The sequence below is a fragment of the Giraffa tippelskirchi genome, chromosome 11, assembly GCF_054371585.1.
Source record: "Giraffa tippelskirchi isolate mGirTip1 chromosome 11, T2T-mGirTip1v1.2.pri, whole genome shotgun sequence".
In the NCBI taxonomy this organism is placed as follows: domain Eukaryota; kingdom Metazoa; phylum Chordata; class Mammalia; order Artiodactyla; family Giraffidae; genus Giraffa; species Giraffa tippelskirchi.
Window position 1 is genome coordinate 66,736,501 of NC_137285.1, and position 15,165 is coordinate 66,751,665.

The window sequence follows — 15,165 nt, forward strand, 5'->3', positions numbered from 1 at the left end:
TCCCACGTAAAGACACAGAGAAGGAACCACAATGAGAAGGGTAGAAGGGACAATGACAAGACCTAGTCAAGATGTAACTTACCTGAATGAGCAACCCACAAACAAGAGTATAATCACAATTACAGAGGTTCTCCCCAAAGAGCAAGGGTTCCAAGCCCCACCTCAGGGTTTCCAGCCCAGGAATCCTACACCAAGAAGACAAGCCACTACAACATCTGGTTTTGAAGGTCAGAAGGGCCTGAGTGCAGGAGAGCAAGAGGGCTATAGGAAACAGACTCAGCTGTTTCAGGGATGTGCAAAATCTCATACACTCTGAGACCCAGGACAGAAGCAGTAGTTTGAAAGAAGCCTGGCCTAGACCTATATACTGATCTTAGAGAGGCTCCCAAGAGGCAACAGATCACCCTGAGGGCACCAGTGCTGGTGGCAAGCATTCTGGGGATGTCATTCTACCACTAGGACACTGGTGCTAGCAATGCCATTTTGGGACCCACTCTACAGACTATTAGCTCCAGGGCTTACCTATATAAGGCCACTTCTCCAAGATCCAGAAATATAACCAACTTACCTGATTAATACAGAAAATTAGGCAAAATGAGGAGAGAGCAAAATATGCTCTACACAAAGGAATAAGACAAAACTTCAGAAAAAGAACTAAAAGAAATGGAGGCAGGCAACCTACCTGATAGAGTTCTCATTAACGATCATTAAGATGCTCCATGAGTGTGGGAGAAGAATTAGATGAACACAGTGAGAATTTTAAGAGAGTTAGAAAATATAAAAATAAACCAAACAGAAGTGAAGATAAAATACCCAGAGAAAAGAAACTGGAAGGAAAAGCATTTTAGATGCTACAGAGAAGTGTAATAGCAATACGGAAGACAGAGTAGTGGAAATCATCCAAGGTGAACAGGAAAAAAAAAAGAATTTGAAAAAAATGAGAGTAGTTTAAGAGACCTCTGGGACAACATCAAGCATACTAACATTCATATTATAGGGGTACCGGAAAAAGACAGAAAAGGGCAGAGAAGTTACTTGAAGAAATAACAGGTGAAACTTTCTTAACCTAGGGAAGGAAACAAACATTCAGTGAGAGGAAGCAAAGAATCTCAAACAAGAGGAACTTAAAGAGGTCCACACCACAACACATTGTAATTAAAATGGCAAAAATTAAAGATAAAGAGAAAAGCTTAAAAAGCAGCAAGAGGACACCCCAGACTGCCAGTTGACTCTTCAGCGGGAACTTAGCGGCCAGGAGGAATGCCATGATATTCCAAGTGATGAAACAATAAGATCTGCACCACAAATGTTCTACCTGCAAGGCTCTCATTCAGATGTGAAGGGGAAGAGGAAGAGTCTTCCAGATGAGCAAAAGCTAAGAGAGTTCAGTACCACCAAACCAGCTTTGTAAGACATGAATTCAAGGAATTTCTCTAAGTGAAAAAGAAAGACTCCAAACAGAAACATGAAAATTGAGAAATGAAAATTCTCACAGGTAAAGGCAAACAAATAGTAAAAGTAGTAGATAAGCAACTTAAAAGCTAGAAGGAAGGTAAAAAGGCAAAAATAGTAAAATCATTTATAGCTACTATAAATAGTTAAGGGATATACAAACAAAAAGATGTAAAATATGACATAAAAAACATTAAACATAGGGAAGTAGAAGTAAAAATGCAGGGCTGTTACAATGCATTAGAGCTGCAGAGATCTTCAATTTAAAATAATCACGTATATACATGCACAGGTTGTTATATATGAACCTTATGGTAATAACAAAAGAGAATCATCAGGGATTCCCTGGGGGCTTAGTGGTAAAGAGCTCGCCTGCCAATGAAGGAGACATGGGTTTGATCTCTGGGCCAGGAAGAGACCTCATATGCTGTAAAACCACCCCACATGAGCCACAACTACTAAGCCTACTTGCCACAACCCCTGAAGCCTGCATGCCCTAAAGCTCACACCCTGCAGCCACAGAAACCACTGCAATGAGAAGGCCTCTCACAGCAGTTAAGAGCAGACCTCACTCGCTGCAACTAGAAAAAAGTACACACAGCAGGAAAGACCCACCACAGCCAGAAACAAACAATAAATCTTTTTAAATTAATTAAATCACATGATATTTTTAATAGGAATATTAAAGAAAAAGGAACAAAAGAGAACCATAAAAATGACCACAGAACGATTAACAAAATGGGAAGAACTACACACACATCAATAGTTCAAATGCAAACAAACACACTGCTCCAATCAAAAGACAGAACGGCTGAATGGATTAAAGAAATAGAACCGTCTATATGTTTCCCAGGTGATGCTAGTGATAAAGAACCTGCCTGCCAATGCAGGAGACATAAGATCCTCTGGAGGAGGGCATGGCAACCCACTCCAGTATTCTGGCCTGGAGAATCCCCATGAACAGAAGAGCCACGAAGTCTACAGTCCACAGGGTCATACAGAGTCAGACACAGCTAAAGCAGCTTAGCAAACACATGTGCTACCTACAAGAGACTTACTTCAGATCTAAAGATACACCCAGACTAAAAGTGAAGAGATGGAAAAAATATTCCACATAAATGCAAATGAAAAGAAAGCCGGGGTGGCAGATGTATATCAGACAGGACAGACTTTAAAACAAAGATGTTATCAAGAGACAAAGATGGGTATTACCTAACGATCAAGGGATCAATCCAAGAAGATATAACAATTGTAAATGTATACACACCCCACATGCATGCATGCATGCTAAGTCACTTCAGTCGTCGTGTTTGACTCAGTGTGACTTTATGCACTGTAGCCCACCAGGCTCCTTTGTTCATGGGATTCTCCAGGTAAGAATACTGGAGTGGGTTGCCATGCCCTTCTCCAGGGGATCTTCCCAACCCAGGGACTGAACGTGCATCTCTAATGTCTCCTGCACTGGCAGGAGGCTTCTTTACCACTAGTGCCACCTGGGAAGCCCAACACAGGAGTACCTAAATAAATTAAGCCAACAGGATTACAATAATAGTAGGAGACTTTTAACACCCCATTTATATCTATGGACAGATCATCCAGAAAAAATATCAGTAACGAAACACTAGCCTTAAATAACACATTCGACTAGATAAATTTTCTATGTATATACAGAATATGGGCTTCCCTGGTAGCTCAGATGGTAAAGAATCTGCCTGTAACACAGGAGACCTGGGTTCAATCAGAACATAAGCAAAAATCAGCAGAATACACATTCAAGTGCACAAAGAACATTCTCCAGGATATGTTGCCACAAAACAAATCTGAATAAATTTGAAATGACAGAAATCATATTAGAAGAAAAATCAACAAGAAAAAAAATGAAAAAGCACAAACACATGCAGCCTAAACAATATGCCACTGAACAACCAACAGGACACTGAAGAAATCAAAAGGAAATAAAAACCTAGAGACAAATTAAAATGAAACACAATCCAAACATGACATGATCATCCAAAGTTTATGAACACAGCAAAAGCAGTTCTAAGAGGAAAGTTGACAGTCATACAAGCCTACCTCAGGAAATAAGGAAAATCTCAAAGCAATCTAACCTTACACCCAGAGGAACCAGAAAAATTAAAATAAACAAAACCTAAAGTTAGTAGAAGGAAAGAAATAATTAATATCGGAGCAAAAATAAATAAAATAAAGACTAAAAACCAGAAAAGAGCAATGAAAGAGCTAGTTCTTTGAAAAGATACACAAAATTAATAAATCTTTAGCCAGACTCATAAGACAGGCCCCAAATAAACAATTGAGAAATTACAGATAAAACCACAAAAATACAAAAGATCATTAGAGATTACTGTGAACAAGTATACATCAACAAAATGGGCAATTTAAAATAGATGTATTCCAAACAATATGCAATCTCCAAAGACAATCAGGAAGACACATAAAATATGAAGACTGGTTACCAGTAATGAAACTGAACCAACAATTTTGAAAATTACCAACAAAGAAAATCCAGGACCAATAGGTGATACTCTATCAAACATTCAAAGAGTTAATACCAACTCAAACTGTGCCAAAAAACTGAAGACAAAGGAACACTTTGGAATGCATTCTGTAAGATCAGCATCACCCTACCAAAACAGGCAAAAACACCACCCCAAAAATAAAATTACAGGCCAGTATCATTGATGAACACAGGTGCAAAAACTCTCAAAATATTAGTAAACTGAAATCAACAATGCACCAAAAGAATCATATACCGTATCAAGTGGACTTTATCCTAGAGACATATGATTAAAGATGATTTAATAATCCACAAACCCATCAATGAGATATACCACTTTAACACACTGAAGAATAAAAATGATAGGATCATATCAATAGATGCACAAAAAGCTGTTGATAAAATTCAATATCCATTTATGATAAAAAAAAACTCTCTAGAAAGTGAGCACAATATATATATTGTGAACCTACCTCAATATAATAAGGCCATACATGACAAGCCCACAGTTATCATACTCAATGGTGAAAAGCTGAGAGCATTTCTTCTAAAATCAGGAACAAGACAATGATGTCCACTCTTGCCACTTTTATCCAACATAGTTTTGGATGTTCTACCCACAGCAAACAGAGAAGAAAAATAAATAAAAGGAATCTAAATTGGAAAAGAAGAAGTAAAACTGTCAATGTTTGCAGAGGACATGACCATATACAGAAAATCCTAATAATGCTACCCAAAACTATCAGAATTAATTTAATACATAAATTCAGTAAAGATCTAGGATAAAAGTGTAATATTCAGAAACATGTTGTGTTTCTATACACTAATAAACTATCAGAAAGAGAAATTAATCACATTTATAATTTCATCCAAAAGAATAAAATACCTCGGAATAAATGCAACCAAAGAGGCAAAAAAACTTGTACTTTGAAAGCTATAAGACATGGATGAAAGAAACTAAAGACAACAAAAGCAAATGGAAAGAATACTACGCTCATGGGTTGGAAGAATTAATATGGTTAAAATGATCATAAATCCTAAAGCAATCTATAGATTCAATGCAATCCCTATCAAAATACCCATGACACTTTTCACAGAACTAGAACAAATAATTTTAAAATTTGTCTGGAAACACCCCAAATAGCCAAAACAATCTTAAGAAAGGAGAACAAAGAAGGACGTATATCATGTTCCCTGACTTTAAATTATATTACAAAGCTACAGTAATCAAAATAGTCTGGTATTAGTACCAAAAAAAAAAAAAACCATGGGTCAATGTAACTAAATAGAGAGTACAGAAATAAATTGAAACTTAAATGGTCAATTCATCTCCAACAAAGAAGGCAATAAGTAGTAGACAGTCTCTTCAATAAATGATGCTGGGAAAAGTAGACAGCTACATGCAAAAGAATCCAGCTGGATTGCTTTCTAATATCAGGCACAAAAATAAACTCAAAATGGATTAAAGACTTAATGTAAGACCTGAAACCATAAAATTCCTAGAGGAAAGCAGAGACAGTATGATCAAAGCAATATTTATTGGATTTCTCTCCTCAGGGAAGGGCAACAAAAGCAAAAATTAACACATGGGACTACACGAAACTAAGAAGCTTTTGCACAGCCAAAACTATCAACGAAGGCAGCCTACCAAGTGAAAGAAGGTATTTCCAAATGAACCATCCAACAAGCAGTTTCCTTCCAAAATAAACAAAAAACTCATACAACTCAACATCAAAAATAAAAATAAAAATGGGCAGAGTACTTGTATAGACATTGCTCCCAAGAAGACATACAGATGGCCAACAGACATATGGAAAGGTAGTCAGCATCATTAATTACTAGGGAAATGCAAATCAAAATCAGAATAAGATCTATATCATACCTGTCAGAATGGCTATTTTCAAGAAGTTAACAAGTAAGAAATACTGGTGAAGATGTAAAGAAAAACACTTGTGCACTGTTTGCAGCATTGTAAACTAGTACAACCACTATGGAAAACAGTATGGAGGTGCCTCAAAAAATTAAAAATACAACTACCATATGATTCACCAATTCCACTTTCTTCACACCTGAAGAAAACAAAAACAGTGACTGGAAAAATATGTGCACCTCTACATTCATCGCAGCACTGCTTACAACAGCCAACATATAAGAGCAACCTGTGTCTATTGATAGATAAAAGGATAAAGAAGATGCGGTATATATATAACGAAATATGAATAGGCAAAAAAAAGAATGAAATCGTACCATTTGCAACAACATGGATATACCTAGAGGATGTCATGCTAAGTGAAATTAAGTCAAACAGAGACTACAAATACTACATGATTTCATATGTGAAATCAAAGATAACAGAACAAACAAAATAAAATGAAAACAGAATCAACAAACACAGAGAACAAACGGGTGACTGACACAGGTGAGTATGGTGCAAAGGGGGAGAATTAGGTGAAAAGTGATACAAACCTATAACTACGGAAAGAATGAAGTCATGGGGATGTAATATACAACATAAAGATAGTAATAATACAGTAACTCTGTATGGGGATATGTGGTTAAAGGACTTATATAGTGATCATCTGATCATTTCATAAAGCATGCAAATGTCAAATCATTAAACAGTGCTCTTGAAACCAAATATTGTACATCAACTGTATTTTTTTAAAGGGTTTAAAGACAGAAAAATGAGTTTAAAAGCTTCTAGTGTGGCATGAGTAAACTACTTTTTTGTCCAAAATACTAAAATTATTCTATGTATTTTTATAACTAAGTATCCACTCTATTTTCTTATATTTCTGAATAAAAAGGCATTTACTAAACATTTATTTGTTCACTATAAACACTGATGAGGCAAATGTGAAAATCATTTGAAGAAATGCAAAACAGTAAAAGCAATTTACTTTCGTCAAAATAAGAAAGTGCTAAAAGCTTTTATAAACTGCAAGAAGGCAAAGTTAGCCAATATATGCAAATACAAATGCAAAAGGGGGAGGCTGAGCATAAAACTGTACTTGTATGTAATGTACATGCATATGTACACAACATGGTAACAACAATGAAAAACAAAGATGAAGAGTAATTTAAAACAAAACAATAGCATTTTCTTCTACTACAATGCTTAATTTCATAACAATAAAATGTTAATAAGAAAAGAAAATGTGGGACTTCCCTGGTGGCACAGTGGTAAGAATCTGCCTGTCAATGCAGAGAAGGGTTCAATCCCTGGTGCGGGAAGATTCCACAGGTTATGGAGCAACTAAGCTCATGTGCCACAACTCCTGAGCCTATGCTCTAGAGCCTGCAAGCTGCACCCACTGAGTCTGCGTGCTGCGACGACCAAAGCCCGTGTGCCTAGAGCCTGTGCTCTGCAACGAGAAGCCATCACAACGAGACACCTGTCACTGCAATGAAGAGCAGCCCCTCTCACCACAACCAGAGAAAGCCCTCGTGAAGCGAGGAGGCCAAGTGCATCAGAGATAAGTAAACGTAAAAAAAGAAAATGTGGAAAGACGAGCCCAAATCTGCATACCCTTTATAAACGTCCATAACCAAAACATTTCATACCTGTAAACATGGCATGGAAGTAAGGACTACAGGCAGCCAGCACCACTCTATGAGCAGAAATTTCCATGTCTTCAGCCACAATCGTGACATCACACAGCAAATTCTGACTGTTTACGAGAGAGAGAAAAAATTTAAATGATAACAACAGTAAATGTATTGAACATTGAACATCGTATGCAAAACTTTTATAGTTAAAGCCCAATTTTCTGAAGACTTAACTAAAAACTGCCATCCTTAAAAATGAGTTCCCAAACATGAAGCACAAATGAAACAGCATGACATAGGCCAACATGCCTTTGCCCTCACCAGAATTTTGCTTTTGTTAACTCAACCTAATGAAAGTTACTGGCAGCAAATTATCAATGGAGTATGAAGGGGAAGTTGTTTGCATTAAGAACTGCATCAGCAGAAGCGGCAGACGGTGGTATGACACTAAGACAAGACAAAATAAAACACACATAGAAAACTAAATCGGTCAAAGTACCAAACTATACAGACACAGAAAATGTCCTGGGGTCATGAAAAAGGTAAAGATATATTCAACTACGTGCTGCATCAAAGGCATTTGAGCCTTTGAAGTTTAACTTAATCAGAACATATTCCCAGTGCAAAACATCTCATTCTTCAAAGTCAGAAAATATTGCCACACATAAAATTAAAAAGCATTTTGTTACCTTAAAAGTTATTCAATACATATAATTACACTTCCGGTTCTAAAATATCCATTTTAATGTATTCAAAAACATGCAATGAACACTTTTCACAAGCTATATAAGCTGCTAGATGAAACGCTCCAGCTAAATAAGAATGTCACAGAGTATCTTTTTGGGAAAAAACTTTGCTGGAACTAATTTCAGAAAAAAAGAAGAGGACTCCACCAACCTTACTGGCAATCACTTCATTAATGACTGAAACAAGGTGTGATGAGCCCAAAGTCCTCTTTGCACCTCAAATATCCTGACACTGAATTCATGTGTACAGTGCACCTAGGTGACACTGGGCCTCCTGCTCAACTACCCCCATTCCCCACAAGGGTGCCTACCAGCTTCTGCAATTTCTAATAGCTTACAAGAAACATTTTCACAGGCGCTTAACCCAGTCCTTGCATGCTCCATTTTCCCACACCACTTTCAAACTTCTTTCTGTGCTGTGTGCGCTCAGTCGAGTCAGTCGTTTTCAACTCTCTGCAACCCCATGGACTGTAGCCCACCAGGCTCCTCTGTCCATGGGATTATCTCAGCAAAAATAGTGGAGTGGGTTGCCATTTCCTCCTCCAGGGGATCTTTCCAACCCAGGGATCTAAACTGCGTCTCCTGTGGTTCCTGAACTGGCAGGTGGATTCTTTACCACTGAGCCACCTGGGAAGCCCTATTTCTGTGGAGTTCACACCAAAACTTCTGAAGATCCTAGTGGTACTCACATTCCCTCCAAGTCTAGAAGAAACTGTAAGAAAAGGGGCCAACCCAGCCCCAGTGAGGACAGCATCCCAGTGATAAGCTCGGTGTGTCCTGTAAGCTGAAGCATGGGTTATGATGAGACATGAGGCAAGTTGCCTGTTAGGCTCCAGAGGTGGCCCATCACTCTCTGTAATTCTTCCAGATCAATGTGGAAAACTGACAAAGCCACAGTACACTCTGAGCAGTTAAAACCACTCTGCAATTCTATGAATTCCATGGGCTCTCAAGTAAGCAGGAGGAAATCAGTGGTTTTTCAGGAAGTTATGCAGGAGCTCCATCCACATGTATAATTTCACTTAGACCCTGTCAAAATCTTATGAGGTCCATGTTACTGTAATTTCTACCCTTAAAATGTATAGCTGGGGAAACCAAGGTAAAGATGAAGAAGCAGTCTAAAGTCTCCACCAGTGGCAATGCAACGATTCAAATCTAAGGAGTCTAGTTTACAAAACCATCTAAAGCTATGTGATTTAAGACTTGTTAAAGCTTGAATAAAACAGGGAATAGAAAGTAGAAACAACATCCATTTTTTATTAGACATACTGTACACCAGATACGATGTAGAATTCTATATATAGTTTACAAAAGGCCCAGTTTTAGCACTACCACTACAAAAATAGTTAGAAAAATCAAATTCAACAAAGTACTGCAAGACTTTCTCTGCCCTTAAGGAGACTAGCAGAAAGGTCTGACAATGCAAGGATTACAGAACAAAGTAGAAAGTGCCAGAGTGAAGACGTGAGGGGAACAGAGGAGCATCTAAATCAGACTCGGGGTCAGAAAAGGCACCCTGCAGCTACTGCATTTAGTTGAGTTCTAATCACAGATACGTGTCACCTGTGTGGAGAGGAGCGAAAGAATTCCACACAGAGAGAAGAGCAGATGCTGCTGGACAGAGACCTAAAGCAGCGAAGTACAACAGGGTGTGTGGCACAAAAAGAGCATGTGAGAAGAAGAGGGATGCTGGGGTGAGCAGAGCCATCCAGGTTTCCCACCATGACCATCTGCACAGAGCTCAAACATGGGTCAGCTGCATCTTTATGTCTCTTTTCCTTTTGTCCATAATCCTTCCTAGCGCTCTAGTTTCAAGATGGAACTTAAATGGAATTACACTGAACACCTCAAAATCACATAATTACATTCGGCTTCAATTATAATTACTCATTGATCCAAACCTTTTATCACATAATTATCTTGGCCTTACTGGCTTATTGGTAAGTTAGTCAGTTATTCACTCAGTTGTGTCCAACTTTTCAACCCAATGGAGTATAGCCCACCAGGCTCCTCTGTCCATGGAATTCTTCAGGAAAAAATACTGGAGTGGATAGCCATTCCCTTTTCCAGGGGATATTCCTGACCCAGGGATCAAACCGAGTCTCCTGCATGGCAGGCAGATTCATTGCCATCAGAGCCACCAAGGTATAATAGTTTGATGTTAATTAACTAATAAGATAAAAACAAAGGCAAACCAGTATGCAGTCACACCCTGAGATAGGTCACATGGAGTGTAACGCCACATTATAGATCAAAGACATGCTCAGTTTTAGTACTCAATTCCAGCAATAACACATTTTTAAAACTACTTGCAGACAAGAGAGAGCTGACCAATCTTCTTATCATTCAGCCAGTTTGTGTCTACTGAATGTGGCCCTTACCTTTTCATTTCAAGTGTGCATGCTCACAAGAAGTTGAATGACTTTGGATGAGGAGAAGAGAGCTACAAATAAAATCCAGCAATAAAAATAACAGAAATTTGTCTTAGCAGCCCATACCCAAAGTATACACAGTGAGTTTATATTTCTACTATGTGAAATCTAATGAGGTAATTGACTATAAACATTAAAGTCTTTCAGAATGAAGGTATAAATAAAGTTGCTAATTAGCAAAATCTGCATTTATTCACTCATTCATCAAATATCTAAAGTGCATACAGGGCACCAAGGACAATGTCAGTTTACCATAATAAATAAGACAATGCCCATGAGGAGGCTGAGAAAGAGACAAGCTAACAGATACTTACAAAATGAATTGACAGCTATTAGGGCAACTGTGGGAGGTTGGAGTACACAGCACACAGGCCAAGCCCTAACATACAGGAAAGCTTTGGAAAGAGAATAACTTCTAAGCTCAAGTCTGGAGAAGAACAGGGGCTACACAGGCCTCATAGAGAACTCAAACAACACAGAAAAAAGATAGGCACTCATCTCCCAAGTGAAACATCGTAACAATCGGTCCTTCTCAGGAAAAAAACTCTTTGAAAATAAATCATACCCAAATATATCAACACACTCTTTGGTTTTCAGGTATCAAAGGTGTGAATTTGTAAGACTAGAAAACTCTATCGTTTCTGTATATAAAGAAACCTTCCCTAACCATCAAGAAGGCATTCCAAGACCTCCAGTGGATCCCTAAAACCGCAGATAGCACCAAAACCTGTATGTACTATGTTATTTTCCATACATATATACCCATGATAAAGTTTAATTGATAAATTACGCATAGTAAGAGATTAACAACAGTAATAATAGAACAATAACTATACTGTAATGAAAGTTACGTGAACGCAGTCTCTCGCTCTCTCAAAATATCTTACTATACAAATTTAATGCGTTTTCCATCTTAACTGAGCAATTATCATGCCCTGTGGCTGTAACTTTCACAGTTTGATGTGTGACAGCAAAATTAGCACAAATTTCTTTTTTGTTTTTCACAATTTCACAGATGGAAGGTTCATTCTTACCACAGATCTTAGCAACCTCAGCATATGATGTTTTTTTCTTCTCTTAAGTCAAGAACATTTACACTTTTCACTTAAAGGAAGTACTTTACAGCTTATCTTTGGCATATCTGAATTGCCAGCATCACTTCTCCTGCACTTTGGGGCCATTATGAAGTAAAATAAGGGTCACTTGAACACAAGCACGCAACAGTCAACCTAATCACCAACAGAGCTGCTGAGTGGCTAACGGCTGAGACTCACCGGGCAGAGGGCCGAGTCCTGTCTCCAGCTGGAGAGACAGGACGGCATCATCACACTACCAGAACAGTGCTCAATTTAAAACTGATGAATTCTCTATTTCTGGAATCTTCCATTTAATATTTTCAGACTAGTTGAGCATGGTAACTGAAACACTGGATAAGGGGGGACTAATGTATATCTTCTTAAAAGTTAGAATGTGCCATTAGGCTCTGAGGTATCTAAAATAATTGGTAGTTTCAGGAAACAAGAATTTACTTTCTACTGGAGGTGGGGGTGGTGGAGAGATTACATAGCATCTGTCCACCTTTCTTCCTCAGGTGCACAGGATGCGCCAGACTCAGAGCTGGTCAGCTGCTTCATCAGATGCTGGCTGCTCAGCACGAGGAGAGGTGGGATAGAAAAACAAGCTGTTTTTAAAATGAAAGGCTTCCTGATCTCTGACTTAAATCAGTCATATTTAACCAAACCTCCTATAACTTATAATGTCATTCAACAGACAAGCAAGATGCAACCTAGCTAAAATGTCAATAATCTTGAAGAGCAACACAACTCCATAACAAGTGGTACCACCATCAACTTTTTCTCCTTAAAACAACAATGGTTCAAATGTGAACTTCTGTAGCAGTGAAGCGCAAGGAAAACCTAGCTGCTGTTTCACCACCACATTCAGAGTCCTGAAAAACAGCAGAGATTGTACCTGATGAGACTTCAAAGCAAAGTAAGAAAGGGTGATGGCCAAGTACGGTCAGTGATTTAGAAAGTGCCTTAAACAAGAAAAGGGTCCCAGAATAGAGAACTTCACATAGAAACACGAGCGCAGAATGACAGGGAAAAGAGACGAGAGTCACAAGAAGATGTGGCAAGCAGCACATTACTGAGTATTTGTAGAGAAGGGAAGGTAAAGAATCCAGATATAAGGACTTCTAAGAATACATGGTCACAGTTAACAGGGAAGAAAAAAAAAACCCAATAATTGGAAATAAAGTGAAAGAAGATATGAGCAACAGGGAAAAGATAATAGGGATCAAGCAAAGTGGAAACATGAGGATTTTACAGAGAGGAAACAGTAATGGTAGAAATGAGTTTCTAAACATGTGTGATGAAAACTCAAATACATGCAGAAAAAGGAAAATACATACAGGGAAAACGTCTTCATTAAAAATTAATTTTAAAAATCTGATTAAATAAAATGAGCTAGATATTCTTGCTGTTATTGTTGCTGCTGTGCAGTCACTGAGCTGTACCCGACTCTTCGCAACCCCATAGACTGCAGTACACCAGGCTCCTCTGTCCTCCATTATCTCTGGGAGTTTGCTCAAATTCCTGTTCACTGAGTCAGTCGGTGATGCTATCTAACCTTCTCATTCTCTGCTGCCCCTTTCCTTTTGCTCTCAATATTTCCCAGCATCAGGGTCTTTTCCAATGAGTCATCTCTTCCCATCAAATGGCTAAAGTACTCAATCTTCAGCATCAATCCTTCCAATGAACATTCACGGTTGATTTCCTTTAGGGTTGACTGGTTTGATCTCCCTGATGTTCAAGAGACTCTTAAGAGTCTTCTTCAACACAATTTGAAAGTATCAATTCTTTGGCATTCAGCTGGCTTTATAGCCCAACTCTCATACCTGTACATGACCACCAGAAAAATCATAGCGTTAATTACATGAACCTTTGTTGGCAAAGTAATGTCTGATTTTCAAAAAGCTGTCTAAGTTTGTCACAGCTTTCATTCCAAGGAGCAAACATCTTTTAATTTCATGGCTGCAGTCACCACCCGCAGTGATTTTAGAGCCCAAGAAAATAAAATCTGTCACTGCTTCCACTTTTTTCTCTTCTTCTTGCCATGAAATGATGGGCCTGGATACCATGATCTTAGTTTTTTGAATGCCGAGCTTCAAGCAAGCTTTTTCACTCTCCTCTTTCACCTTCATCAAGAGGTTCTTTAGTTTTGCTTCACTTTCTGCCTTTAGAGTGGTATCATCTGCCTATCTGAGATTGTTGATATTTCTCCTGGCAATCTTGATTCCAGCTTGTGCTTCTTCCAGTCTGGGATTTCATGTAATGCATTCTGCATATAAGTTAAATAAGCAGGGTGACAATATACAGTCTTTTCATACTCCTTTCCCAATTTTATATCAGTCAGTGGTTACATGTCCGGTTCCAACTGCTACTTTTTGTCCTACATACAGGTTTCTCGGGAGAAAGGTAACTTGGTCTGGTATTCCCATCTCTTTAAGAATGTTGCACAGTTTGTTGTGATCCACACAGTCAAAGGCTTTAAGCATAGCCAATGAAGCAGAAGCAGATGTTTTTCTGGAATTCCCTTGATTTCTCCATGATTCAACAAATGTTGGCAATTTAATCTCTAGTTCCTCTGCCTTTTCTAAACCCAGCTTGTTCATCTGGAATTTCTCACTTCAAGTACTGTTGAAGCTTAGCTAGAAGGATTTTGAGCATAACCTTGCAAGTATGTGAAATGAGCACAATTACACAGTAGTTGGAACATTCTTTGCCATTGTCCTTCTTTGTGATTGAAATGAAAACTGAACTTTTCCAGTCCTGAGGCCACTGTTGAGCTTTCCAAATCTGCTGATATACTGAGTACAGCACTTTAACAGTATCAACTCTTGGGATTTTAAATAGCTCAGCTGGAATTCTATCGCCTCCACTAGCTTTATAGTAATGCTTCCTAAGGCCCACTTGACTTCATACTCCAGGATGTCCAGCTCTAGGCGAGTGACCACACCACAGTGGTTACCCATGTCATTAAGACATTTTTTGTATAGTTCTTCTGTGTATTCATTGGAGAAGGCAATGGCACCCCACTCCAGTACTCTTGCCTGGAAAATCCCATGGACGGAGGAATCTGGTAGGCTACAGTCCATGGGGTCACACAGAATCAGACACGACTGAGCGACTTCACTTTCACTTTTCCCTTTAATGCACTGGAGAAGGAAATGGCAACCCACTCCAGTATTCTTGCCTGGAGAATCCCAGGGACGGCGGAGCCTGGTGGGCTGCCGTCTATGGGGTCGCACAGAGTCGGACACGAATGAAGTGCCTTAGCAGCAGCAGCAGCAGCTGTGTATTCATCACCACTTCTTATTCTCTTCTGCTTGATAGTTCCCTTACTGTTTCTATCCTTTATTGTGCCCATTCTTATATGAATGTTCCCTTGCTATTTCCAATTTTCTTGA

General features: G+C 38.6%; 1 protein-coding gene and 1 long non-coding RNA gene across 15 annotated transcripts in view; one reads left to right on the forward strand and one right to left on the reverse strand.

Annotated features, from left to right (window-relative positions):
• The window catches only part of KLHL2 (kelch like family member 2), a 151,327-nt gene that overhangs the window by 106,182 nt on the left and 29,980 nt on the right, over positions 1-15,165 (reverse strand). For 8 of the 14 annotated variants that reach the window (XM_081543928.1, XM_081543923.1, XM_081543922.1 and 5 more), the window contains one exon: positions 7,532-7,638. The exons of 1 other annotated variant lie outside the window; for it this stretch is intronic. In XM_081543928.1, the coding sequence (XP_081400054.1) occupies positions 7,532-7,621 (90 nt within the window). In that variant the 5' untranslated portion in view covers positions 7,622-7,638. Of the gene's footprint in view, positions 1-682; positions 1,276-7,531; positions 7,639-11,728; positions 11,861-15,165 lie in introns of those variants that run through there. 5 more of the 14 variants (XM_081543929.1, XM_081543931.1, XM_081543924.1 and 2 more) reach the window with 2 other exon arrangements.
• Positions 1,333-13,176, forward strand: LOC145526944 (uncharacterized). The gene is made up of 3 exons (XR_014069336.1): positions 1,333-1,495; positions 11,292-11,423; positions 12,286-13,176. It is a non-coding gene; the product is annotated as an uncharacterized LOC145526944 (long non-coding RNA).